The 25,603-nt window shown below is 42.8% G+C and overlaps 1 protein-coding gene across 1 annotated transcript in view; it reads right to left on the minus strand.

Moving 5' to 3' along the window:
• Positions 1-25,603, minus strand: part of setd1ba (SET domain containing 1B, histone lysine methyltransferase a) — a 64,853-nt gene that overhangs the window by 10,609 nt on the left and 28,641 nt on the right. The window contains exons 7-13 of the mRNA XM_084324417.1: positions 13,618-14,319; positions 11,023-11,196; positions 9,194-9,287; positions 8,368-8,573; positions 4,945-5,023; positions 4,334-4,741; positions 2,214-3,664 (exon numbers count right to left, since the gene is read on the minus strand). Coding sequence (XP_084180543.1) covers positions 2,214-3,664; positions 4,334-4,741; positions 4,945-5,023; positions 8,368-8,573; positions 9,194-9,287; positions 11,023-11,196; positions 13,618-14,319 — 3,114 coding nt within the window. The remainder of the gene's footprint in view (positions 1-2,213; positions 3,665-4,333; positions 4,742-4,944; positions 5,024-8,367; positions 8,574-9,193; positions 9,288-11,022; positions 11,197-13,617; positions 14,320-25,603) is intronic.

The following is a 25,603-nucleotide window of genomic DNA, read 5'->3' on the forward strand; positions in this document are numbered from 1 at the left end:
TCTGTATTGTAGTAATGTAGGTTCTGTATTGTATTCATGTAGGTATTGTATTGTATTGATGTAGGTTCTGTATTGTATTAATGTAGGTTCTGTATTGTATTAATGTAGGTTCTGTATTGTAGTAATGTAGGTTATGTATTGTATTAATGTAGGTTCTGTATTGTAGTAATATTGTAGTAATGTAGGTTATGTATTGTATTCATGTAGTTTTTGTATTGTATTAATGTAGGTATTGTATTGTATTAATGTAGGTTCTGTATTGTATTAAGGCCTAACAAAATTAATAGTTGGTTTCAGGTTGCCGACCGACCCTGCCGATTTAGGTGCGACCCAATATATTTTATGAGTTTTTAGAAAAAATTATATAAAAAAAAAAAAAAATGTTTTTTTTTTTTTTTTAATAAAGTTTCATAGAAATCTTAGTCAAACATTTAGTATTATGGATATTAAACATGCTGGCAGAGTACATGCATCCATGTTGTTGTGAACATTTTAATTAAATAAAGAAATTCCCTATCCATAGTCGCCGTGGGAAAGAATAAAATAAAAAAATTAAATTAAATAAATTCCCTACCTACCCATGGCCAAACTGACAACCAACCTGAAACCAACTATTAATTTTGTTAGGCCTAATGTAGGTATTGTATTGTATTAATGTAGGTTCTATATTGTATTGATGTGGGTTCTGTATTGTATCGTATTAATGTAGGTTCTGTATTGTATTAATGTAGGTTCGAACCGTTCTATATTGTATTGATGTAGGTTCTGTATTGTATTGTATTAATGTGGGTTCTGTATTGTATCGTATTAACACATTGGTTGCCACCAACGAGAAATCTCGTTGTTGGCCGCCATGCGTTGGTTGCCAATAACGAGATTTCTCGTTATTTAACCATTATTTATTTTATTAGCGATATCCATTCATTTTTCATCCGTCCAGCCTGACATTATCATTGGGAATGGCTCTGAGCTCGAAAAGGGCAAATACCGCCCCCTATCGTCTCCCGGATTGGTAATGCACATCATTGGATTGGATTGAGTGAAAAAGTGCATCAGAGAAATACTCCGGTCCAGGATTTTCCTATCTCTGGCAAGCAGTGTCGTGTTACCAGAGTCACTGGCGAGGCTGGAAGCAGCTTGGATTATGCGTCTCGGACTATAACGTTGGATCAATAAACTCGATCAATATATTTGGAATGGTGATCAGGAATTGGATTCATCTCTTTGCAGAACATCTGATCTGAGGTAAGGAATCTATGTTACCAGTTTTGGGTTAATCAGAGTTGTTTTTCACAGATTGTGTGTGTGCGTGTGGCATTAGGCGCTGAGCATGGCACAAATAAATGGTTTTTCAGCCCACTTTTGTATCGTGCATAAGAACACAAATACTCTCGATAATCTAGCGTTTATTTGAAAACTATTCATAAATCAGCCGGAAAATGACAACGTGTTTTGTGTATTCCAGTAAATGGCAATTTTTGCGGAATTTCTCTGAAATTACTAGAACTCTCCGAAACTATACTCGTATTCAAAACGGTATAAAACGGAAATGTACTGATGAAAAAACAATCCGTTTCGTACATGTTGACTGCAAGCAAGTAATTGATAAGTGACGGGTGTATTAGACACATAGCCATATAGTTTATGCGTTCGCAAATGTGCTCGTCCTCCCATTGATTAACGTGGTGGCATCCAAGCAATAAATAGTCATATTCGGCTGGCAACCAATGTGTTAATGTAGGTTCTGTATTGTATTGTATTAATGTAGGTTCTGTATTGTAGTAATGTAGGTTCTGTATTGTATTCATGTGGATTCTGTATTGTATTAATGTGGGTTCTGTATTGTACTGTATTAATGTAGGTTCTGTATTGTATTCATGTGGGTTCTGTATTGTGTATATTCAGCAGCAGTAGTAAAGGATATGAGGGTGGTTATGGTTATGGTTAGGGTTATTGTGTATATCTCTGTTGGTTCAGCAGCAGTAGTAAAGGATATGAGGGTGGTTATGGTTATGGTTAGGGTTATTGTGTATATCTCTGTTGGTTTAGCAGCAGTAGTAAATTATATGAGGGTGGTTATGGTTATGGTTATTGTGTATATCTCTGTTGGTTCAGCAGCAGTAGTAAAGGATATGAGGGTGGTTATGGTTATGGTTATTGTGTATATCTCTGTTGGTTCAGCAGCAGTAGTAAAGGATATGAGGGTGGTTGACCCACAGGGTGTCGTTGAGCCAGTCGTTGCCGTTGTCCTGCTGCAGCATCTTGTCGTAGGTGACCTGCAGCAGCCGGATGTCCTCTTCGTCGATGCCGTCGTTCCAGATGTCATACAGGATGGTCATCTCCTCGAAGTCGGAGCGCGGTGTGAAGAATGCCCGGGGCGACGTGGGGACAGGAGAAAGGCTGCCCAGGAGCAGCTCCCCCCAGCCCCGCCGCGCCCTCCTGGGCGGCTTGGTCATCACGGGCTTGGCCTCCTCGTACGGCAGGTAGCCCTCGTCTGGAGACTGGAAAGCGTCGTCGGAGGGCAGGAAACCATCGTCCGGAGGCAGGACCGTCTGAGACCTCTCTTCCCTGAAGTCCAGGCTGGGGTGGCTGGGGACTTCGGGGAGTTTAGCAGACACCGTGTCCACAGAGACGTCTCGGAGATGGGGCTCGACAGGCGGGGGGGCGGGGGCCGACAGCTCCATAGACTCCACAGGAGGAGGGGCCACAGGAGGCGTGGCCACATGAGGCGTAGCCACAGGAGGCGTGGCCACAGGAGGGATGGCCACAGGAGGGATGGCCACAGGAGGCGTGGCCACAGGAGGGATGGCCACAGGAGGGATGGCCACAGGAGAGGGTGCGACAGGGGTCTTTTTGCTCTTGGGTCGACCAGGCTTCCTCTTGGTCGTGGTGACGTCAGACGGTATTGGGGTGTAGAGCTCGGGCAAGGCAGGGGGCAGCAGGCTGGCTGAGTGCTGTGTGGTTGCTGGCTGGGTCAGGCTGGGCAGAGAGGACAGGGGCGGTTCCTTGAACAGCGGCCTGTCATCCAGGCTTTCTGACGAGGGTTTCCTGTGGAGGGCCAGAGCCAAGGGGTCTGGGAAGACAGGGGTGAAGGTGAGATCCCTGCCAGGGGTTCTGGGGACCCCAGTGCCGAGCACAGGGGACTGGGCGGGGTAGGAGAAGGGGCTGCCGTGGATGTGAGGAGAGCTGAGCACCAGGCTGTTGCCCGTTAGCGGGGCGTCACTGCCTGGTGTGATGGGTACTGCGTCTATGCTCTGGGACTTGGCCAGCCCCCGCGCCCGCTCCATCAGGTCCCTGCCGGGCGTGCGGGGGAGGTCCTCGTCCGTGGACAGTCTGGAGCGCTGTAGGTCTGGGAGGGGGCCGGGGGGAGGTAGGAGGAGGGAGCGGCCATCCACAGCGGGGTGAGTAAGGAGGGGGAGGTGCATGGAGGTAGTATGGAGGATTTTGGAGACGGGGAGCGTGTCCGGTTCTAGGTGGGACAGGGCTCGTCGACCCGGGGTGCTGGGCACCTCCTCGGGCTGGGTCGGGCCCTTGCGCTGCGAGTCCCTCTGGCTCTCCGCCATGGACCCTGTCGGGGTCGGGGGCCGCAGGTTGTCAACATCCTCCTGAGGTCCAGACTTCAACACAGGAGCGCTGCTGTCCAGGTCAATGTCCACCTCTTCAGCTGAAACAGAACCAAGTATAACTCATCAGCACCACACACATCTGAAATTCCACCTATTGTAGTCACTGTGAGAAAACCATGGAAACCATGGAACTCCAAATGTGATTATCTGTATGTTATTACTTGTATTGAACAAAGCTGCACTATGTAACTTGTGATTAGCCCCTGGAGTGGAGGGCATTAAAGCTGCACTATGTAACTTGTGATTAGCCCCTGGAGTGGAGGGCATTAAAGCTGCACGATGTAACTTGTGATTAGCCCCTGGAGTGGAGGGCATTAAAGCTGCACTATGTAATTATCGTTACAAACAAAGAGGATAAGAGAAAATAGCAAGAAGAAAAAGACAGTTCTTCAAGTAAGGTAACTTTGTGTACTGTTTTTAATTTGTGTCATTCACATTTATGCCCTAGAAATGAGACTGTAGTTCTAATATGTAAATCGCGTATTTCCTGTTTGCAGAGAAGATTTGGTGCCGCTGGTCGTGCCCGACCCAGAAGAGCTTGTCTGGGCAATTCCACTGGGTTTCATGCATTGCTCAAAACACCATATGGGTTTATCCCTACTCAACAACACCGATGTGTGACCACCATCCATTGACTTAACAACGTATGGTTGCCTGCTTGCTAGCTGGTGCTCTGGAGCAGGCAGGCTGGAGGAGAAGGCACCAACCTGGAAGTCCTCTGGGTGACGGAGGCTGCAGGTCCTCCAGGCTGCGCTGCGCAGGCCCTGCTGGCTCTTCCCCCGGACTGTGAGCTCTGTGTCCCGGCTTCCGGCTCAGCTCTTCCCTGGGTCTCCGCTCCTCCTCCGACGGCTCCTCCTCTGGGGCGGGACCGGCGGGGCTGCTAGCCACCTTGGCCCCCTCCTCGTCAGAAGATGAAGATGAAGAGGACGACGAAGACGATGAGCTCTGAGTCTGATCGTCTTTACGCTCCACTTCCACGTCTGCCACCGCCTCCTCCACCTCCGCCTCCTCCACCTCCTCTTCCTCCTCCTCCGAACTCGATTCGAAGTCAGAGGAGTCTCTGCTTGCTGCCGAGGAGTCGGAGCTGGCCTTAGAGGATGCTGAGCTTGCAGCGTCTGTCAGGAGAGGGAGAGACAAGAAGGATTTAGCAGGGAAAGAGACATCGTCCCACTCTGCTGCTATATTGGTAACGTCCGCCAGGCAGTAAGTTGGTGACTAACAAGACCAGACCATTAGCTCTTTGAATATGGAGTCATCGGTAGTTATACAGTTCTTTATAGAGAATTGGTCGGCTATTGGATTGAGAGATGGCGTGTACCCTCATCGGACGAATCAGAAGATTCACTGTCGCTCTCGCTGGACACGTCTGCCTCGTCCTCATCCTCCTCATCCCCGCTCTGCTAAAAGGAGACACAAACATCTTAATAGTGGCTACAATACAAATTCACACAAACATCTTAAAACTAGACAGCATATCAATAGACAGCAGACACCAGCCTAATGCCAGTACATTGTGGCTATACTGTAAACTCTGTGGCAGCTGAGCTCTATGGCTGAGAATAATACAGGCAGGTGTTCAATGAACTGAACTGAGTCTAGGATTAATGTTGAGGTCGGTCATTTAAACCGACAGCAGGAAGGTACCCAAATCTACATCAGTACACAATCCCCCCACAGCCCACCCAGGGATTAAAGCAAAAAAAAATCTCCTGACTGAAATTTTTTTCAGGCCAAGTCATATTCTTATTTTAACCTCCACTGTATTTCTTTTTAATAGCGTTGGCGTTTTAAGGGAGCCTACTTGTTTCGGTTTCGTCGATAATCCAATGTACAGTTACCCCCCCACCCCGCCTACCCAACCCTTCCCTCCCCAACCACCTCCAATGTACAGTCCCCCCCCCCCTCCACCCAACCTCCTCCAATGTACAGTTTCTTCGTCAAATGTATATGCTCTCTTTTTTAGACTCTTATTGTATCACAAACAATACTGTGTAAATCTGGTACGTCATAAATGTATAGATGTAGCAGTATTATCTATCTGTATGTCATGTATGTCAAATATGTTATGATGAATTGAAAATGGGGGACCCTGATGTAAAGAGGAAAGTCTTTCTCTGGTCTGCAACCCCTTGACAATTGTGTGTATTGAGCTGTACTGTATTGTACCCATTCTGCAATCCGTTATAACAATCAATCAATATTTAACCGATTGCAGAATGGGTACAATACAGTATGGCTCAATACACACAATTGTTAAGGGGATGCAGACCAGAGAAAGACGTTTGTCTTGTTTACATCATCAGGGTCCCCCATTTTCAATTCAGTGACATTTATGACATGCATGACATTGACATCATGACATTTATGGCATAGGGACATACTACAGGTATATAGTACTGTTACATTTGTGACATATACGATATGCAAATATACAGTAATGTTACCCATAGATCCTGACAGAGAGAATATATACGGTGGGGAGGAGACTGACTACAGATACACCTGTGTGATGTTGCTACGGAGTTAAGCTAATAAACGTATACTCACAACCACAGCAGGGGACTCACATATTGTACTGTGAAGTAACACGACAATGACAAACGTGTTGTTTCTGTTTTTCTTTTTGACATCGTTGCGGCACACGGAACAAGTTAACTCACCACTACAGCCCCCAGTAGCGCTGCCTAGCCAGTCTCTTCAAACGTCCTCTCCTCTCGAAACTTTTTGTTAGGTGGTCCCGCTGATCATTTTCATCTGAGAACCCCGCGGTGGGTTCTCTTTTTAGTGGCCGGCTTACTCCTTCCATTTAACAGACGCTATTAAGCTAACGTTAGCTAATCGGTATATAGCAGCGAGTGCAAGCAGCGTGGTGGCTGTGACGTTGGTAAACAAGCAGTTGACGCGGGAGGATGCAAAAAAGGCGACCTGTCTCTCGAGTCGCTGAGTGATGATGACTGCTTGGCGCGATAGGAAAAAAAAGCCCTTTTCCATATTTGGCGCCTCTGATTGGCTCAATTTTGTTTCAATCTGTATGCATCTACAAATCATGCAAATACTTCCGTCAGACTGCGAATCAAATGGACGGATCTCCCCAATCAAATTGACGGAAATCCGTCTGGAGACGGAATGCTTTAATGCACCCCTCAGTCACATCGAATCCTGCATTACCGAACTCCAAACTTGGATGACTCACAACTTCCTCAAATTGAACAGTGACAAGACTGAACTTCTCATTATTGGCACCAAAACCAACCTCACCAGATCCGGACCCATCACACTCACCATCAACGACTCCACCATCACCCCCTCCCCCCTAGTCCGAAACCTTGGTGTCCTCCTTGACCCCACCCTCTCATTTGACCCCCACGTCCGCTCCATCGTAAAAATATCTTACTTTCACCTCCGCAACATTGCAAAAATCCGTCACTGCCTCTCCCCCCCCTGCTGCTGAATCCCTCATTCACGCCTTCATCTCCTCCCGCCTGGACTATTGCAACTCCCTCCTCACTGGTATCACCTCCCGCTCCCTCCATAAACTGCAAATGGTCCAAAATTCAGCCGCCCGCCTCCTCACTAACACCCGGTCCCGCGAACACATCACTCCTGTCCTCCACTCTCTCCACTGGCACCCGATCAAACACAGCATAAACTTTAAAACACTACTCCTCACCTTCAAAGCCCTCCACAGCCTGCCCCCCCCCTACCTGACTGATCTCCTTCTTCCCTACCGCCCCACCCGTTCCCTCCGGTCCTCCTCCACTGCCTCCCTCACTGTCCCGACATCCAAGCTTAAAAACTTTGGAGATCGGGCCTTCTCTCGTACTGCACCCCGACTCTGGAACTCCCTCCCCCAGTCCATCAGACTCCCCTACACTCTCCACCTTCAAAGCTCGCCTCAAAACCCACCTGTTCTCCCTTGCCTTCAACCCCCCCCACCCATAAGCCATAACCCCCCCCCCCCCCTCCAACCTGATTGATGTCTGTCTCCAGTCTTTTTGTGCTATCATGCTGTCTTCCCTGTTTCCCTGAACATGGTCTCATGTTCCCTTTGTTTTTGTTTCTTTGTTGTTTCTTTGTTTTTGTTTCTTTGCTTTTGTTTCATTGTTTTTACTTTTGCTCACGACTATTGTCAGCGACTTCGGGTTATTGAGAAGCGCTATATAAATTAAATTAATTATTATTATTATTAGTGCATCATCCAAAGCCATGAGCAGGTGCTTGATGTAAATGACGAGAAGAATAGAAGAGATACCCTGAAGGAGACACTGGTTATGTATTCAGCAGCATTCTGACTATTACACCTTTCACAGCCCTTTTCAATAGAAGCAGGTTCTGGCTGAGGCCTTTTGATAAAGGATATCTGACTAAATTGGGGGCCCTGTACATTAAACAGTATGCTGGGACCCCTTCAATCATGCTTGCATGGGCATACATTCCAATTGAATGAGTGAAAGGAAGTAATTAATATACACAAGAACCCCGGGGCTCTTGGGGGCCTTTGGTGGTCTGGGGCCTCTGATGGTCCGGAGCCCGGGGGCATTTGCCCCGTCAGTAATCCAGGCATGATCCCAGGTCCCTGGCCTTGCGTTCCAGTGTTGCTCGACTTGAAACATCACTGAATAAACCCAAATAGGGAAACTGAATCCAGTGTTTCCATCTTCCTCATCATCATCATCATCATCACCAGCAGCTTTTTGAGCCACTCAGTAGCCACCAGGTCATTTGGTGACGGACAGCTCACCTTGCCCGACGAAAGCCTCACAGAAGCCTCCTTCCCGTCAGGCTCCTCCTCCCTGTCAGAGAGTGACTCCTCCCTCCCAGAGGTGTCGGCCTCCTCTCCTTCACTGTCCAGCGCCATGGGTCGAGAGTGCCGTCGCTTCGCTGACGAGTCGTCTCCGTCCATCTTGTAGTCGTCTGACTGCAGCTCGGCTGGATCTCGATCTCGCTCTGGAGAAGACGAAGCATGAGGAGAGATTACACAGTAGCTATGGACAATTTAACCCCCTAATGTTAGTAGCACTATCACTAGAAGTTAGTAGTCTTATCACTAGTAGTAGTAGTAGTAGTAATATCAGTAGTAGTAATAGTACAAGTAGCAGTATCACAAGTATTAGTAGTACTAGTAGCAGTATCACTAGCAGTAGTAGTAGTATCAGTAGTAGTAGTAGTAGTATTCAGTCATCATACACAATACAATATGCACAATCATTGCAGACCATCAACGTTCTTTGATTTTGGCAGTGACCGAAAAGGTACAGGCTGAAGCATAATGCTTATGCCTGTCCTTTATTCTTATCAATTTAAGCCTCCAAAACAGAAACAAAAAAATTACAAATAAAAGATTATTCACATTTGTAGTAGTAGTAGTAGTAGTAGTAGTATCACTAGTGGTGGTAGTAGTAATATCACTAGTGGTGGTAGTAGTAGTATCACTAGTGGTGGTAGTAGTAATATCACTAGTGGTAGTAGTAGTAGTATCACTAGTGGTGGTAGTAGTAATATCACTAGTGGTAGTAGTAGTAGTAGTAGTAGTATCACTAGTGGTGGTAGTAGTAATATCACTTTACCTTCATCCTCCAGCTCATCGTCTACTGGTGTGGATGGTCGGGCACGCTTGTTTTCTCCTGCAGCTACAACCTCTGGTGGGTCTTTCCTTTTCACCTGAACACGTCACAGAACCAGCATGTATGTGTTAATATGTTGTTATGTGCGTTTGTATTAGAGTTGTTCCGATACCGATACCAGTATCGGAAATGCCTCCGATACTGCCTAAAATGCTGGTATCGGTATCGGCGAGTAGCCTCTAATTCTATGCTCCGATACCATATGACGTAATTTATCAACAACACGTGCCGTATCCTCCTGCTGAGAGTGAGCATTATAAAACAAACGTGTTTTTAATCGACCGTGAATTAAAGTGTCAATGCTGTTTGTCATTTTTTTAACAGCAGATACTTTCTTAAATGCCATCGTCCCGACAGAGCGGTGTGACAGGGAGCTTGCTGGTGTTATTTAGCATTAGCTGAAGAGGTTACCTTGGCTAAAGTTGGGACTATTCATAATCCAGCAATAATGGCTGCAGACCTGCAAGCAAAGTACAGCAAGTTGGCAAAGGAGTATTCCAAGGTAAATCACTTTTTCACCAGTAACGTTACATTCTTTCCATCTACCGCTAGCTCACATTAACTGGCTAACCTAGCTCACGTTAACTGGCTAACCTAGCTCACGTTAACGTGGCTAACCTGTGTCGTCACTGATCGACAATTAATGACATAATGCGGACAGCCATACCGGTGACAATGTTTAGCTTTTAGTGCCAAAGGATAAGAGTCTGAGGCGGAGTCTCAAAAGAGAATGTTGAATATTTATTGACCATTAAAAATCACAACATACACATTACTACTAGCCAGAGCCTCTGCTACTAGCTAACTTAAAACGGAGCAGCCTGGATAGGAAGTGCAACAACGTATAACGTCCGTGTGGAACCAGTGTCCCAACAACCATTCCGTGGGTGAACTCATTGAGCATAGTTGTCAATTAATGATACTAATACTAATCTATACAATCATCTGTTGTTGAATAAATACTAGGGCTGTCCCCGACTAAGGATTTGGATGGGCGACTATGATTGGCCAAAATTTGCCGTTAGTCGACTATTGGTCGAGAGAAAAATATATACCGGTATATATATAATTTTTTTTTAATAATTCCATTTGAGCTGTGGGGGGTGCTTAATGTCTGAAGGAGTCGACTGAAGGCTTCTTGTCCTCTGCAAAAGCATGCAATTGGTCCACTGATGGATACATCTTGATATTTGTCTAGTCTAGTGTGTTCATTAGATGGGTGAGATCCTCTTTCAGTGCCTCTGTGCCTGTTTTCGTAGGCCTCTGGTATGCGTGCCATTAGCATTAGCCACGCTTCTAGGCCTCTTTTCTTTTGGAAAGAATTATACAAAAAAATATATATATATATATAAAAAAAAAAATTATATTCGACTAAGAGGTTGGCCAGTCGACTACGGCTCCTTTCGACCGATTAGTTGACTAATCGACTAATAGGGGTCAGCCCTAATAAATACCATTACTTTCTAGTTATTACTTAAAAACAGTATATATAAAACAGTATCTGTAGCTGTAAAAAAAAATTATAGAATAGAAATACTTTTATTATCCTGCAACCCTGCAAATCGCTCAACATTTAAAAAAACATTTATTTAGTTTTTTTTTATGTATGCACTGGTATCGGAATCGGCCGATACCCAAAGCTTAGGTATCGGAATCGGATCGGGAAGGAAAAAATTGTATCGGAACATCTCTAGTTTGTATATCCAAAGAGACATTATGCATAAAGACAAATTCCAGTAATTCTGTGCAACATATTCATTCACTTCACTCACCTTGAAGGAGGGGAGTCGTATGGCTCCTCTCAGACCGATGCCCAGGCCCATGCCCTCGAAGCCCAGACCCTCTCCCTTGTTCCAGTTCTCCAGCAGGCTGGAGCCCATCGTCTCCTTCACCTTGGGCCTCTCCTCCTCCTTCCCCTCCCCCGCCTTCACCGGAGTCAGGGACGCCTGGACAAACAACAACAACATGACTACAGCTGAACGGCTTCATTCATATCACCTTTCAAAACCATCACTGACATGGTAGGTAAAGTCACTATGGAGTACTACTGAGGTTATCACTGACATGGTAGGTAAAGTCACTATGGAGTACTACTGAGGTTATCACTGACATGGTAGGTAAAGTCACTATGGATTACTACTGAAGTCAGGGTTAGAAAAAAAGAAAAAAAAAGGGGGCTTTTTTTTGCCCCCCTTAATTGATTTTCGGGAGCTTTTTTCTTTATTTCGGGGGCACCAGATTTTAATGAAAATTAACATAAAGATTATAAAACATTGTCGACACTTTTTCTTACAGTCTTCGTCCCTATGTTTGATAACGTAATGTTAATGTCTCCATATATAGGGCTCTACGCTAACCTTTTCCCCAAGGAGCACATGTGCTCCTAAAAAAAAGAGAAAAAAAAAGGCAGACCAGTGGGAGGCATGGTCTAACAACGTTCGAGACAGGGGAGGGTAGAATTGGATAATACACAATTGGGATGGGAGAAAAATTTAAAATGGGGAAAAAAAGTAGATAAAAAATATATAAATAAAATCCAAATAAAAATTTAGGACAACACAAAGAAATTTAGGAGCACAGTGAAAATTGTTCAAGTAATGGAGTTTATTAACAAACTATTTATTACATGCATATTATACTGTGCGTGTGCATACTAGGGATGGGCGTGAATAATCGTTACTCGTAGCTATGAGAAAAACCGAAGAAAAAAAATCAAAAATTATTAATAATTTTTATGAAAAAAAGTATAAATTTATTTTTTTTAACATATTTGTTCACATGTTTGTGTAAGATTATAACTGTTTGTTGGTTTCCTTAAACATATACGTGAATGAACAAAAATAAGTAAAAAAAAAAAAAAAAAAAAAAATCACAAAAATATTTTTTTTTAAAAGTGTTTTCCCCCTTTTCGAGTAATACACGATCACTTGAGTATAGCATGCGATCAATCGATCTTGATTTTTCTTTAAAATGCCCATCCCTAGTGCATACTAAGGGATAAACATCTGTGCAAAGTGTCTGGGGCTTTTCTTGCCCCCCTTAACTGATTTTCGAGGGCATTTGGTCAATTTTCAAGGGCATTTTGCCCCAAACCCCCCTTAATTTCGAACCCTGACTGAAGTTAACTGATTTCTTAAGGTCTTGGCTTATAAAAGGGTTATGTAAAAAAGAAATTTGTATTATAATGAATTTTGAATATTGAGCAATGGACATCAGGTAACACTACCTAATCAAAAACTGATATAATCCTGGAATTAAACCCTCCAACTAAAATAAAGACATTTAGTTTGACACTTGACACAAAAGTTATTCACAATAAATGCAACAGCTGAAAACAAATGCAGGAGAACGACAGGAGACGGATTTACACCTTGTGCCTCAATATCAGCAGGTCTTAACCCTTTCACTACCTCACTACAGAAGGTTAACCCTTTACTATCACACTAGGGTTAACCTTCTGTAGTGTGGTAGTAAAAGGGTTAACCTTCTGTATTGTCGCAGTAAAGGGTTAACAGTTTGGTAGTGTGGCAGTGAAAGGGTTAAAGGTTACTGAATAAAATAATTAGCTAGGAGCCAAGCTCTGTCTTCCTTTGATTCCTAACTTTAGAAGAGGGTTTTCACAATCTAAATGTATTCATTCATATCAGAAACTATACTCCCTTGTATAAGAGTACATTTTAGTCCTTATCCAAGCAACGCCAGCCACATTCCAACAGTGGAATTCCTGTCAAAATTAATGTAATTTTTTTTCTGCTATTCAAGAAATTGCCCAAATTATTACTTGAGCTTCATACCCAGAGCACCCCCCACCCCCCTATATTGTTCTGTTAGAATATAATGGTAAATGGCTGCTTTTTTTATATAGTGCTTTTTTTTTTTTTTTTTTATAACTTTGACTGCTGGTTCTTTTAGCGTTTATCGCTTTTTCTGGTCAAGCATGACCGACAGAAACAGGTTGAATGGGGTATAAATCGGGGGAAAGACACTGAGAAAATACGGCGAGTCCGGGAGTCGAACTCGTGTACCCCAGATCCGTGACGCGCACGGTTGTCCCCGACGCCAACCTGACGCCAACCTGCTCATCGGGAGCAATTAGGGGTTAAGTATCTTGCTCAAGGACACATCGACACGCTGCCCGGGAGGAGCGGGAATCGAACCGGGAACCTCCAGATTGCCAGATGACTGCTCTACCTCCTGAGCCACTGTCGCCCCAGAATATACACTCAGTTGTTTGTGCCTTATGGAGTTGTTGTGCCTATGGTTTACCATAACTTACGTTGTGCAGTTTGAAGAGCTAGTTGGCTATGATGGACTCAGAGTTTGGTGTAAAAGTGAAAGTAAGAGAGTTGACTGAGAGTCTGACTCACCTTAGCGGATCGCTCCTTCTTTTCCCACCAGTCGTCGAAGGCCCTGAAGGCCACCACCTCCACCATCTTCCTGTTTAGATCTCTCTTCATCATGGCCTTCAGCTCCTTGATGATGACCATCAGCACCCCGTCAACCGTGGCCTTGTGAGGGTCCTCCTCCTTAGCCTCGTAGCCGGGCGGAGGGACAGCGGGGTTGAACTCCGGGATGCTGGGATGGGGCCAGGGTTGCCCGGGTCCCGCCGTGCTGCCGGCTGGTGTTGCACCCATAGAGAGAGGTTGATAGGGAGCCCCGAACCCTAAGGATGCCCCGGCACCGGCCATGAAGTGCGGGTAGGGGTAGGGCCCGCGGGTCTGGGCCATGCGACTCAGCATCTGAGTCTGCATCTGGAACGACATGTGGACACTGCCCCACTGGGGAAGGCCGCTCATCAGGTCCATCTGCATCATGGGAATCATGCCTCCGTAGGGGCCCAGCGTCAGCATATGGTGCGGGTGAGGGACGGCGGAGTGGGATAGGTGGATGGGGAAGCCAGCATGGTGGGGGAGAGGAGGGAAGCCGGGTGGAGGGAGGCTGATGGTCTGGGGCATTGGCGACACAGCTGAGTTGACCACGATGCCCTTGGCACAGTCGCCACTGGAGAGGGGCGTCCCTGGCATCTCGTCGTCAGAGATCTCCATGTCCTCTCCAGATGACTGCTGGCTCTGATGGACAGGATGACATGTTATATATACACTGTTTGCTCTGATGGACAGGATGACATGTTATATATACACTGTTTGCTCTGATGGACAGGATGACATGTTATATATACACTGTTTGCTCTGAGGGACAGGATGACATGTTATATATACACTGTTTGCTCTGAGGGACAGGATGACATGTTATATATACACTGTTTGCTCTGAGGGACAGGATGACATGTTATATATATACACTGCTGGCTCTGGGGGACAGGATGACATTTTATATATACACTGTTTGCTCTGAGGGACAGGATGACATGTTATATATACACTGTTTGCTCTGAGGGACAGGATGACATGTTATATATACACTGTTTGCTCTGAGGGACAGGATGACATGTTATATATACACTGTTTGCTCTGAGGGACAGGATGACATGTTATATATATACACTGCTGGCTCTGGGGGACAGGATGACATTTTATATATACACTGTTTGCTCTGAGGGACAGGATGACATGTTATATATACACTGTTTGCTCTGAGGGACAGGATGACATGTTATATATACACTGTTTGCTCTGAGGGACAGGATGACATGTTATATATATACACTGCTGGCACTGGGGGACAGGATGACATGTTATATATACACTGTTTGCTCTGAGGGACAGGATGACATGTTATATATACACTGTTTGCTCTGAGGGACAGGATGACATGTTATATATACACTGCTGGCTCTGGGGGACAGGATGACATGTTATATATACACTGCTGGCTCTGGGGGACATGATGACATGTTATATATACACTGCTGGCTCTGGGGGACAGGATGACATGTTATATATACACTGTTTGCTCTGGGGGACAGGATGACATGTTATATATACACTGCTGGCTCTGGGGGACAGGATGACATGTTATATATACACTGTTTGCTCTGGGGGACAGGATGACATGTTATATACACTGTTTGCTCTGAGGGACAGGATGACATGTTATATATACACTGCTGGCTCTGGGGGACAGGATGACATGTTATATATACACTGTTTGCTCTGGGGGACAGGATGACATGTTATATATACACTGTTTGCTCTGAGGGACAGGATGACATGTTATATACAGAAACATGAATTTATAAAAGATATATATATATATATTATATATTATAAATCAGCATTATTTTTGTTGAAGTGCCCCTTTAAAGCATACAGCTATAATGCATTATGATGTGTTATAATGGTGCTCCAGCTATTAGAAGCTTTTATAAACAGGTTCATGACATAATGTGTCTTCATGAACAGAAGCATATCAGAAACCAATTAAGAGTTGTGATTTCATCTGGGTATTGATACAGGCCAGTGTGAGTTATTATATATGTATGATAAATTTGTTAAATCTATTCATGGTACTTATTCACAGATATATTGGCAGGCAAACACAGGTGACTGTAATCAAATAACAGGTGCATATCATTAAGTGAGGTTAATTGTAGCCAATGCATTATGGTAAGTTCAGATCATGTACATTTACATTTAGTCATTAAAAGCTGACGCTTTTATCTAAAGTGACTTACAATTTGTGAACAATAAGTCAGCAGGAGGGGCACACGTCTGGCAGCTACGGGTAAGTGAGATTGTTCATCTACAGTGCCGAGCTTGAGTGCTACACTCATAGTACAGACATATTAGCATAGTAGATAGTAGTATAGTTATAGTAGCATAGTACATAATAGAAGACAGTATTTTATTTTAATTCAGATATTATTATTATTATTAATTAATTAATTTTTATTTTAAATATTCAAATGTCATATAATTGTGTGTGTGAGTTTGACTGAATACTCATCTCACCAATAATACCAGACCTACACAAACCACACATGCAGGCACGTCGTACGTACACTCTCATAGTCTGAAACCTTAACCTTGACATTACCCTCTGGCTCTATTAGTATTTTAGCTTTTTGCAGCTCGTCATTACCTCTTAATCCATCAAAGCAAGAGCAGCCAACAGCCAGAGGGCTGACTGACCCAAGTATAAAGTTCAGAATGAACACTTGCATAATCACAAACTGACACCCTGTCAAATAGACAGCAAACCACTGTTGATTCATGTTCAAATAACGGACTCTGAACATAACCAATTATATGAATGTGAAACATTGTTCTCTTCACTGTTGCCATTCTTTACAGCCTCTACAGTTTCTGGGGCATAAAAGAAAATATTGTTTGTTTCCTGTTGGTTGTCAGTTAAGGCCATAATTTATTTTATGAGTAAAAAAATAAATAAAAAAAAAGTAAATACATTTTTTAATTAATTTTTTTTTATTCTTAATACCAATACTAAAGGTTTGACTAAGATTTGTATGAAACTTTATTGCAAAAAAAATAAATAAAAAAAATGTATTTACTTTTTTTTTACTCATAAAATAAATTGGGTCGCACCTAAAATCAGCAGGGTTGGTCGGCAACCGGAAACAAACCATTTTTCCTTTTAGGCCTGGGGTCCCTGTATACAAGTAGCTGTACTGTATTGTCTGAGAGACTGTGGGTCTGGTAGTTCTGTTGCTTTAGAGCCAGTAGCTTCTTAAACTGTGGGTCTGGTACTGTTGCTTTTAGAGCCAGTAGCTTCTTAAACTGTGGGTCTGGTACTGTTGCCTTTAGAGCCAGTAGCTTCTTAAACTGTGGGTCTGGTACTGTTGCTTTTAGAGCCAGTAGCTTCTTAAACTGTGGGTCTGGTACTGTTGCTTTTAGAGCCAGTAGCTTCTTAAACTGTGGGTCTGGTACTGTTGCTTTTAGAGCCAGTAGCTTCTTAACTCATTGACTGCCAGCTATTAGACAGGGCCCGTCATAGCAATGCCACGCTTTAAAAGATAGGAGTGCGTCACCTTGTTTGTAGAGCTATAACTATATTCTATATTATAGCTATGGATACAACAATACTATGGCCCATTTGACATCACCTATCTATCGTTCAATATGTGAAAAAGAATTACCGTGGTGAATATAAGTATGTTATAGCGTGGTCTTGGGTAATTCCCGAAAAGGCTGAGTAATAGCCATACTCAATTCTACTATAAACGTTGCCGTTTCTTGCCTGTACACGCTATTATTCCCAAATCAAATCTATATCATGGGTATTATGTTTCATCATGAATGCATGAAGGGGGGGGGGGGGGGGGGGGGGGTTGATGCTTTGATCGTCACCAACGGCATACGTTGTGGAGTAACGTTACACAGACATGTTGCGATCAGGGTGAAGACATGATTGGATCAACGCAGGATTGATATCATATAGCCCTTACCTTCACTAGGACCCCAAAAGGAATATTCCAATTATCTGATTGTGAGTCCCAGTATTGGTGTCGATCGTGTCGCCAACATAATCCACCACACATCATGCATCGGGAGCATTCGACGCTTCTCAATTCGATCGTTATAACCGCTCCAATCGCCAGACAAAGAAAAGGGAGCCCAGTGACATTAAATTTTGACCTTTGCACAGGCCAAGACACAAGGTTTCAAAGGGTGCTCGATACCGCCGTCTAGCTGGATGCGGCCGGTATTGCACTTTGGCAATCTCAGACTCATTCCCTATGGTAACACCAATAGTGCGGTGGCTTAGCAAAAAAATGTGGACGCGCCGGACAAAAGCACCAAATTTTCCCCACGTGTTACTCATCATCATAGCTTTCATTTTGGGGTAGGGGCCACGTCATCATGATGGATTTCAAGATGGCCGCTATGTAAAATCAAGGTTCTGCCCATTAATAAATATCTTGGTCCATAGCACGCTCAATATTTGCGAACACAAAGGTATTGGTATCCCTGTAAACTAGAGAAGCTAAGCTTTCCATTGGTACCATTTTCATTAAGCCCAGCTGTTGGGAAGGGGGTTTTAATAGGCAATGATTCAAAATTATGTAAAATTTTCGCCTAGAAAAAACTGCCATGCTCATCTTCCAAAAGGTCCCTTGGCCATTCACATGAATATATCAGGGTGAACATTGGTTTTATAGGTACCCGCAAGCCTCTTCTTTCCAGACATACCCACTTTGTCCAACTTGCATGCTATTTTGGGCAATAATCAAGCAGGTTTGTGCATGTGGTACAAATGTGTCGAACATTGGGTTAGGGTTTGTTATTAGAATGTTGAACATAGAAGATACATTTTGGTGTCAAACTAGGGCTGGACGGTATGGTCTAAAATTTATATCACGGTATAATTTGAAGCATAGACGGTAACGGTATATATCACGGTATATTAACTTATCTTAAAATGTCTATATAAATGCTTCTGAAGGGGTAAAACACTTACTGTTACAGCTGCTGAGCTATACTATAGCTAATGTCCATCAATATCTTCCTTTTTAATTAAATAGGTTCAAGAATCGAATCAGGATTGTTAGCAGAGAGAGAGAGAGGGAGGGAGGAGGCTGCTAGAGTGGAGCTAACGTTAGCTTGCTGAGGCTAGTACATCGACAGGCTGCTAGTGGAGCCAGCTAACGTTAGCTTGCTGAGGCTAGTACATCGACAGGCTGCTAGTGGAGCCAGCTAACGTTAGCTTGCTGAGGCTAGTACATCGACAGGCTGCTATAGTGGAGCCAGCTAACGTTAGCTTGCTGAGGCTAGTACATCGACAGTTAACATTACATAAGGTTTTAGCATGGTGGGCATTCCAGAATGGCGAGGATGCAAAGCATGTTAGACCATTGGACTCGTCGCAGAGTTTACATTACACATAGAAACTGCGCGACTTGCGAGAGAAGTTGTCACCCAGCCTTCAAACGCAGGGTGGAAGAGCTAGTTTGCTTCTGTGCATTATGAAATGACAATTGCGCGTTGACACTTAACTTATAATAACTTTTTCCAGTTCGCACATCTATTATGACTAATTCTATCTATTTTTAGGGGCAAATACGAGTGAAATAGTCGCACCGTTTGACAATGATATGCATGCATGCAGCATAATTTGCGAGTGCTCTCGTGAGTCTTGACTGAGGAGAGGATGGCCCACAGGCCGCAGGAATTTCTATAAACATTCTGATACTTTGATTAGTTAACTATCTATTCCGTTAGTTAACTATGTATTGATAGATAACTTATTACATATTAATATGATATTGTAAGGGGCAGGACCAGATAAGCTTTGCTTCTTTCTGTCCCTTCTCGAACAAAACCATTTGTCTTGAGCTATGTTGATTATTCCCTCCATAGGAAGATATATTTAAATGTATTTGTATTTTATTTCGTTTTTATTTATTTTTTGTTATTACAAATGTGTGTTTATGGTTGAAAATGTTCGAGATAAATAAAGATCAAATCAAATCTAACTGAAGAAGTTATCCCTCTTCTAACAAGAGAGAAAAACGTATAGTTTAGCTTTAAACTATAACGTCATTGCTTATTAGGGATGGGTACCGAATTCGGTACTTTTAAAAAGGTACTTACCGAAACACGTCGGTACTACTATTCACGTGAGATACCGTAAAAGAAAGAAATTCTTTTTTTTTGCACTTTTTTTATATATTTTTTAACCTTTTTTCTTTTCATGTCAACGTTCACACGCACAATATACGTATCAGGGCCAACGTTCCACTCTACTGGTTAAAGTTGCTTACTCGTGAGTAGTACGTTCGTTGATAAAGAAAAATAAGGTCCACAGCCGCTCTGGCAAAGATATCCAAATGGTTTATTTCTCTTCCACAGCAAAGTCTTTCTTTACAGAAGTGATCCTAAAGCTATTTTCCTAAATATTCACGTCACTACTACAAGGTAAGAAAACTGTATTTTCCCAGTCTACAAAATCAAGATGCACAATGAGCTCTTCAGAGAGAATTATTGAATATATATAGATACACAAATGTTCTAGAATGTTTGATTATGACATGATACTGTGACATCACAAATGTTCTAGAATGTTTGACTATGACATCATACTGTGACATCACGAATGTTCTAGAAGGTTCTATTATGACAAATAATACGGTTCAATGACTTTATCTAAATCCAATCAATATTCCTAATGCCGTGTAAGGTTATAAAAATAAACATATAAACATTCATATAATACAATAACCTAAATATATAGCTTTGGCTCCTCTACAATACGCTTACCTAGGATTTGACTTGATTCAACAACAAAGCAGTCGGGGCAATGGCAAGCCGAAAACGGTCGAAAGTGTAGTTATTTGAAGTTTGGATTTTTTTTTACGACTGAGATAGGTAGATTACATTTTTAGAGATGTAATGTACCAAAAAAGGGTACCGTTGGGTACCGGTATCGATTCACAGGTACCGGTACCGTATCGGTTCAAATGTGAACGGTACCCATCCCTATTGCTTATGTCCAGAGATTCCACTTTTGATAACTAAAGTAATGACACTTGACTTACCTGTTATATTATGTTTTGCCTTTTAAAAAATGTCCGTTATCGCGCTGTCCTCTGGCTGCGCTAAGCCATGACAGCTGTCACGAGACGCGCACTGAGAGCTGGCCAGTATACCGCGGGAATTTTTATGAAACATTCTGATATTTTCGCGGGCACGAGACCACTGCACAAGACCCGCGAAAATATCTCCATAACAGTTAAATACGCCTATACGGGCTAAAGAGTTATGATAATAATAATAAATGTAACGAGTGATCCTAATAAAATGTCTATTCGATTCATGCATGTCTGACTGTTAAATGATGTAAATATGTTGTTAGAATGGTACAAATATTAATCTGGTGACATTCTTCATAGCATTAACACATTTATTGACCCAGAAAATGTATAGTTTGACACCAAAATTGATCTTCTATGTTCAACATTCTAACAACAAACCCTAACCCAACATTCACATTTTTGGCAGTTAGAATGTTCGACACATTTGCACCAGATGCACAAACCTGCTTGATTATTGCCCCAATTAGCATGCAAGTTGGACAAAGTGGGTATGTCTGGAAAGAAGAGGCTTGTGGGTACCTATAAAAGGGACCTTTTGGAAGATGAGCATGGCAGTTTTTTCTAGGCGAAAATTTTACATAATTTTGAATCATTGCCTATTAAAACCCCCTTCCCAACAGTTGGGCATAATGGAAATGATACCAATGGAAAGCTTAGCTTCTCTAGTTTACAGGGATATTACCAATACCTTTGTGTTCGCTCAAATATTGAGCGCGCTATGGACCAAGATATTTATTAATGGGCAGAACCTTGATTTTACATGGCGGCCATCTTGAAATCCATCATGATGACGTGGCCCCTACCCCAAAATGAAAGCTATGATGATGAGGAACACGTGGGGAAAATTTGGTGCTTTTGTCCAGCGCGTCCACAGTTTTATTTTTTATTTAATCTCTTCCCACAGCGACTATGGATAGGGAATTTCTTTATTTAATTAAAATGTTCACGACAACATGGATGCATGTACTCTGCCAGCATGTTTAACCCTTTAATCGCCAAGGATGACTTTAGACGTCATTGCTCGCCATGCTTAATCTGCCAATGACGTCGTACAGCGTCTTTGAGATCAATATTTCAAAAATATGTCATGGCAATCATATTTCACCCACAGAGACTTGAGACTTGCTGTTGATCTCCTCTCAACTCTCCAACGGTTCAAGACCGCCATCTGGTGGCCGATCGGCGAATCGCCAAAACCGGAAGTGAGCGGCCGGAAGTGGTGCTCACCCATATTTCGTCCGGCCACTCGCTATCGCTAGCGGGACTCCAGCTTGATACACTGGATAGCGATCCGTTGCCAATAACTCGATAAACAACATGATTTGGACGTATATAGTATTATACAACCTGGAACTGGACCAACTAGATCGACATCCCATAATAGCGAACTTTCTGCTCCACGCTGATCACCCAACGCTACGAGGAAGCTGCGGTGAGTTTCAGCGTGTTTGATTATTATTAGACATACACACTGCTCCGATCAACATATCACCCATACTAAATTAATTATTTAACGTCGGCCACGGACTTATAAACCCCCCCCCCCCCCTCCGGTCACCAGCAGATGATGAGGCATGACGTGTAGGACCTTGTACAATTGAGATTTTTTATCTGACGTCAATCGGTATCAAACTACATTTGATGATCTAATATATGTATTTAGGGCTATAACTCACGTTCTGCAGAATGCTGCAGAAAACGATAAACGATAAAAACATATGTATGAATATGTGAATGAAAAAGTAGAACGTTGCTACATCCTACTTGACGTTGAATGGGCCATAGTAATGTCAATTTAGCAATACAATTTAAAAAGTTATAGCCCTGCAAAGAAGGGGAACATCTCCATAGACAAATAGAGCTGGCAGAGGATGGTATAAGGATGGATATAAGCGTGGCAGAGAAAGGGTTAATATCCATAATACTAAAGGTTTGACTAAGATTTTTATGAAATTTTATTGTAAAAAAAAAAATATATATATATTGATTTACCACCATTAGCCTTTTCATGTCACGCACCACCTAGAGGGCGCTCGCGCAACACAAGGGGTGCGCGCACCACAGTTTGGGAACCACTGCTCTAGACTGAGCCAGTAGCTTCTTAAAAACTGTGGGTCTGGTACTGTTGCTCTAGACTGATCCAGTAGCTTCTTAAACTGTGGGTCTGGTACTGTTGCTCTAGACTGAGCCAGTAGCTTCTTAAACTGTGGGTCTGGTACCAATAATGGATCCCAGATCTACAAGTGGTTCCCCACATGACAAGAGTAACAACAATATGATGGGAACAACAATATTTCTTGTACCATCCTGGTAAATTGTTGAACTTAGCTAACACAGTAATTTAATTAAGTTTTCATGAACCTTGGTTCCAGGGTGAGAAACTGCATTTCTGATTTAGGTCCCAGGGGTGTAAATTATCTATGAGCCCTGTGTGACGGTTTCTACAGAAAACCTAAACAAACTAGAAACGACAGTGAACCTGTCGTAAGAGGTTTCTTTACCCAAATTACCCACTTTGCAATGTTTGCTTTGTGATAACATGAAATGTGATACGTCAGTAGCTGCCAGTCAGATTCAGCGGAACCAGGAAGTGTTGTTGTTGAACGAGGCCAACGGGCGTGTTAGAAAGAGGAAATTAAAGCTCTCTTTCTAAGTACAGGGTTCCTGCAGGCTTCAACAAGTTACATTTAAGACTTTTTAAGACCACTTTGAATATAATTTAATACCTATTTCACAGCCATACTGGCAAAAAAGTATGAAGGACAATAAAATAAGTAATTCTATACGAATTGTTGGAATTCGTTGACTCGTGGAACGTGGACTGAATGTTTTCTTTGCAACCCAGACATTTCCCCCAAACACATCTAAATATGATACAGAGAAGTTATCACAACATAGGAGTAACTTCCTAATTCAATAAATGTTTAAGTCCTATGAAAATCATATTTGAGACCTTTTTAAGGCCTACAATTCTAATTATTTTTAAGACCCCAAGGGAACCCTGTAGTGTAAATACAGCACTAGTGAGGTATAAAGCAGAGTCAGGGGTAGCACATTCCCTCCCCTCATTTTCCCCTCTAGTGACAACAAGTAAACCCTTCTGAAATCAAACGCCCCCATAGATCTCATTCAAACATTTATAATATTAAGCTTTTTTAAATTTGTTTGTTGTCCGATTGTATTTAAATATAGCATTAACACAATGGAGGCCAAACCCGAGATAAGTCGGGTTAACTTGCCAGCGGTTGGGCGCCAGACCCGAGATTTCTCAGGTTTTGGTCGTCATTTATTTTATTCGATATTCCCATTCATAATCCATCGAGGGAGCCTGTGTTATCATTGGGAATGAGTCTGAGATCGCAAACGTCCAATACCGCCGCCTGCCGCTTTGCAGCCGGTATTGCACATGATCCTTTGAAACTATCTTGGGCTGTGCGTCGATCTAAAGTATCCAGGCAGAGTTTTCCTTGTCGGGCAGGACAAGCATTTATAACGCATGGATTGAGGAGAATCAAGCACTCCCGGTTCATGTTCTTTGGTGGATTATGTTGGAAACACGATCGACATCAATACTTGGAATGGCGATCAGATAATTGGAATATTCTTTTTGGAGTACATCCTAGTCAAGGTAAGGGCTATATGGTATCAATCTTGCGTTGATCCAAGAATTCCTTCACTGCGATCCGAGCGTATGTGTAATGTGTGTGTGTAACGTATTCCGTTGGTGACGATCAAAGCATAGAAAAACTACCCCCCCCCCCCTTTCATGCATTCATGATGAAACATAATACCGATAATATAGCGTTGATTTAGAAATAGTAGCGTATACAGGCGAGAAACGGCACGTTTTTTTGTGAAACGCACACGTATAGCGTCGTTTTCTGGGATTAGACAGGATTACTCTAAAACTATACTCATATTCACCACGGTATAAAACGGGAATGTATGGATGAAATAATTTTTTCTTTTTCACAAATTGAACGATAGATACTCAATGTCAAATGGGCAATATTATTATATCCATAGCTATGATATTTAATAGTTTGAGCCCTGCAAACACCGCCACATATTCATATACATTAAAGCGTTGGCCTTTCAACTACACAGTAAACAGCGCCATCTGGCGCTGAATGAGTTAATATGCACGATTGTAAATCATCGTGTTTGAATCTGCGTGGATTCTGTAGCCTTGTGGAGCATTGGATCGCGAGATACACTTCCTGCTGGAAGCGTGTACCCTTCATGGAAGGGACTAAGGGAGGCTAACCCAGGGATCAAGGGGATATAAATCCTCACTTCCTTCACAAAGGTTGGAAGCGAATCACACTTTGTTTGGCCTTTTTTCATCCAGGCATTTTGGGGATTCCCTCCTCGACTCAGGGGAAGACAGCGACCAGAGGAAAGCATTTTACCTAATGGAATGCAGCCAGGGTCAACTCACTTTCAATTTAAAATGTAAACAAACAAACTACAATTCACTTACTATTGATAGAGCCTTCATTCTCAATGCTCAAAGGCTTATGTTAGAGTCGTGTCGGGGTCAGTTCAGGTCAAAATATGAACAGGAACTAGAATTAACTCACCAATAATAGTAGAGCATTCATTCGCAATACTTTCTTAGTAGATTGCATAGACACATTTTAATACCAAGAAGATGCCATCTATTATTGCCGTTTATCATTTAAAAGCAAAAGATTTTCAAGTTTTAGCCTACATTTAGAAGAAAATCTACTTTATGAATTGACTGAATTGAAAGCGAGTTCAACTCAGAATCAGACCAGAGGCCAGTTTCTGCTGCGCTGAATAACTGGCACACTTACTTTTTAAATCAAGACCAATGC

This window comes from Notolepis coatsorum (genome assembly GCF_963971535.1).
Source record: "Notolepis coatsorum genome assembly, chromosome: 11".
NCBI lineage: Eukaryota > Metazoa > Chordata > Actinopteri > Aulopiformes > Paralepididae > Notolepis > Notolepis coatsorum.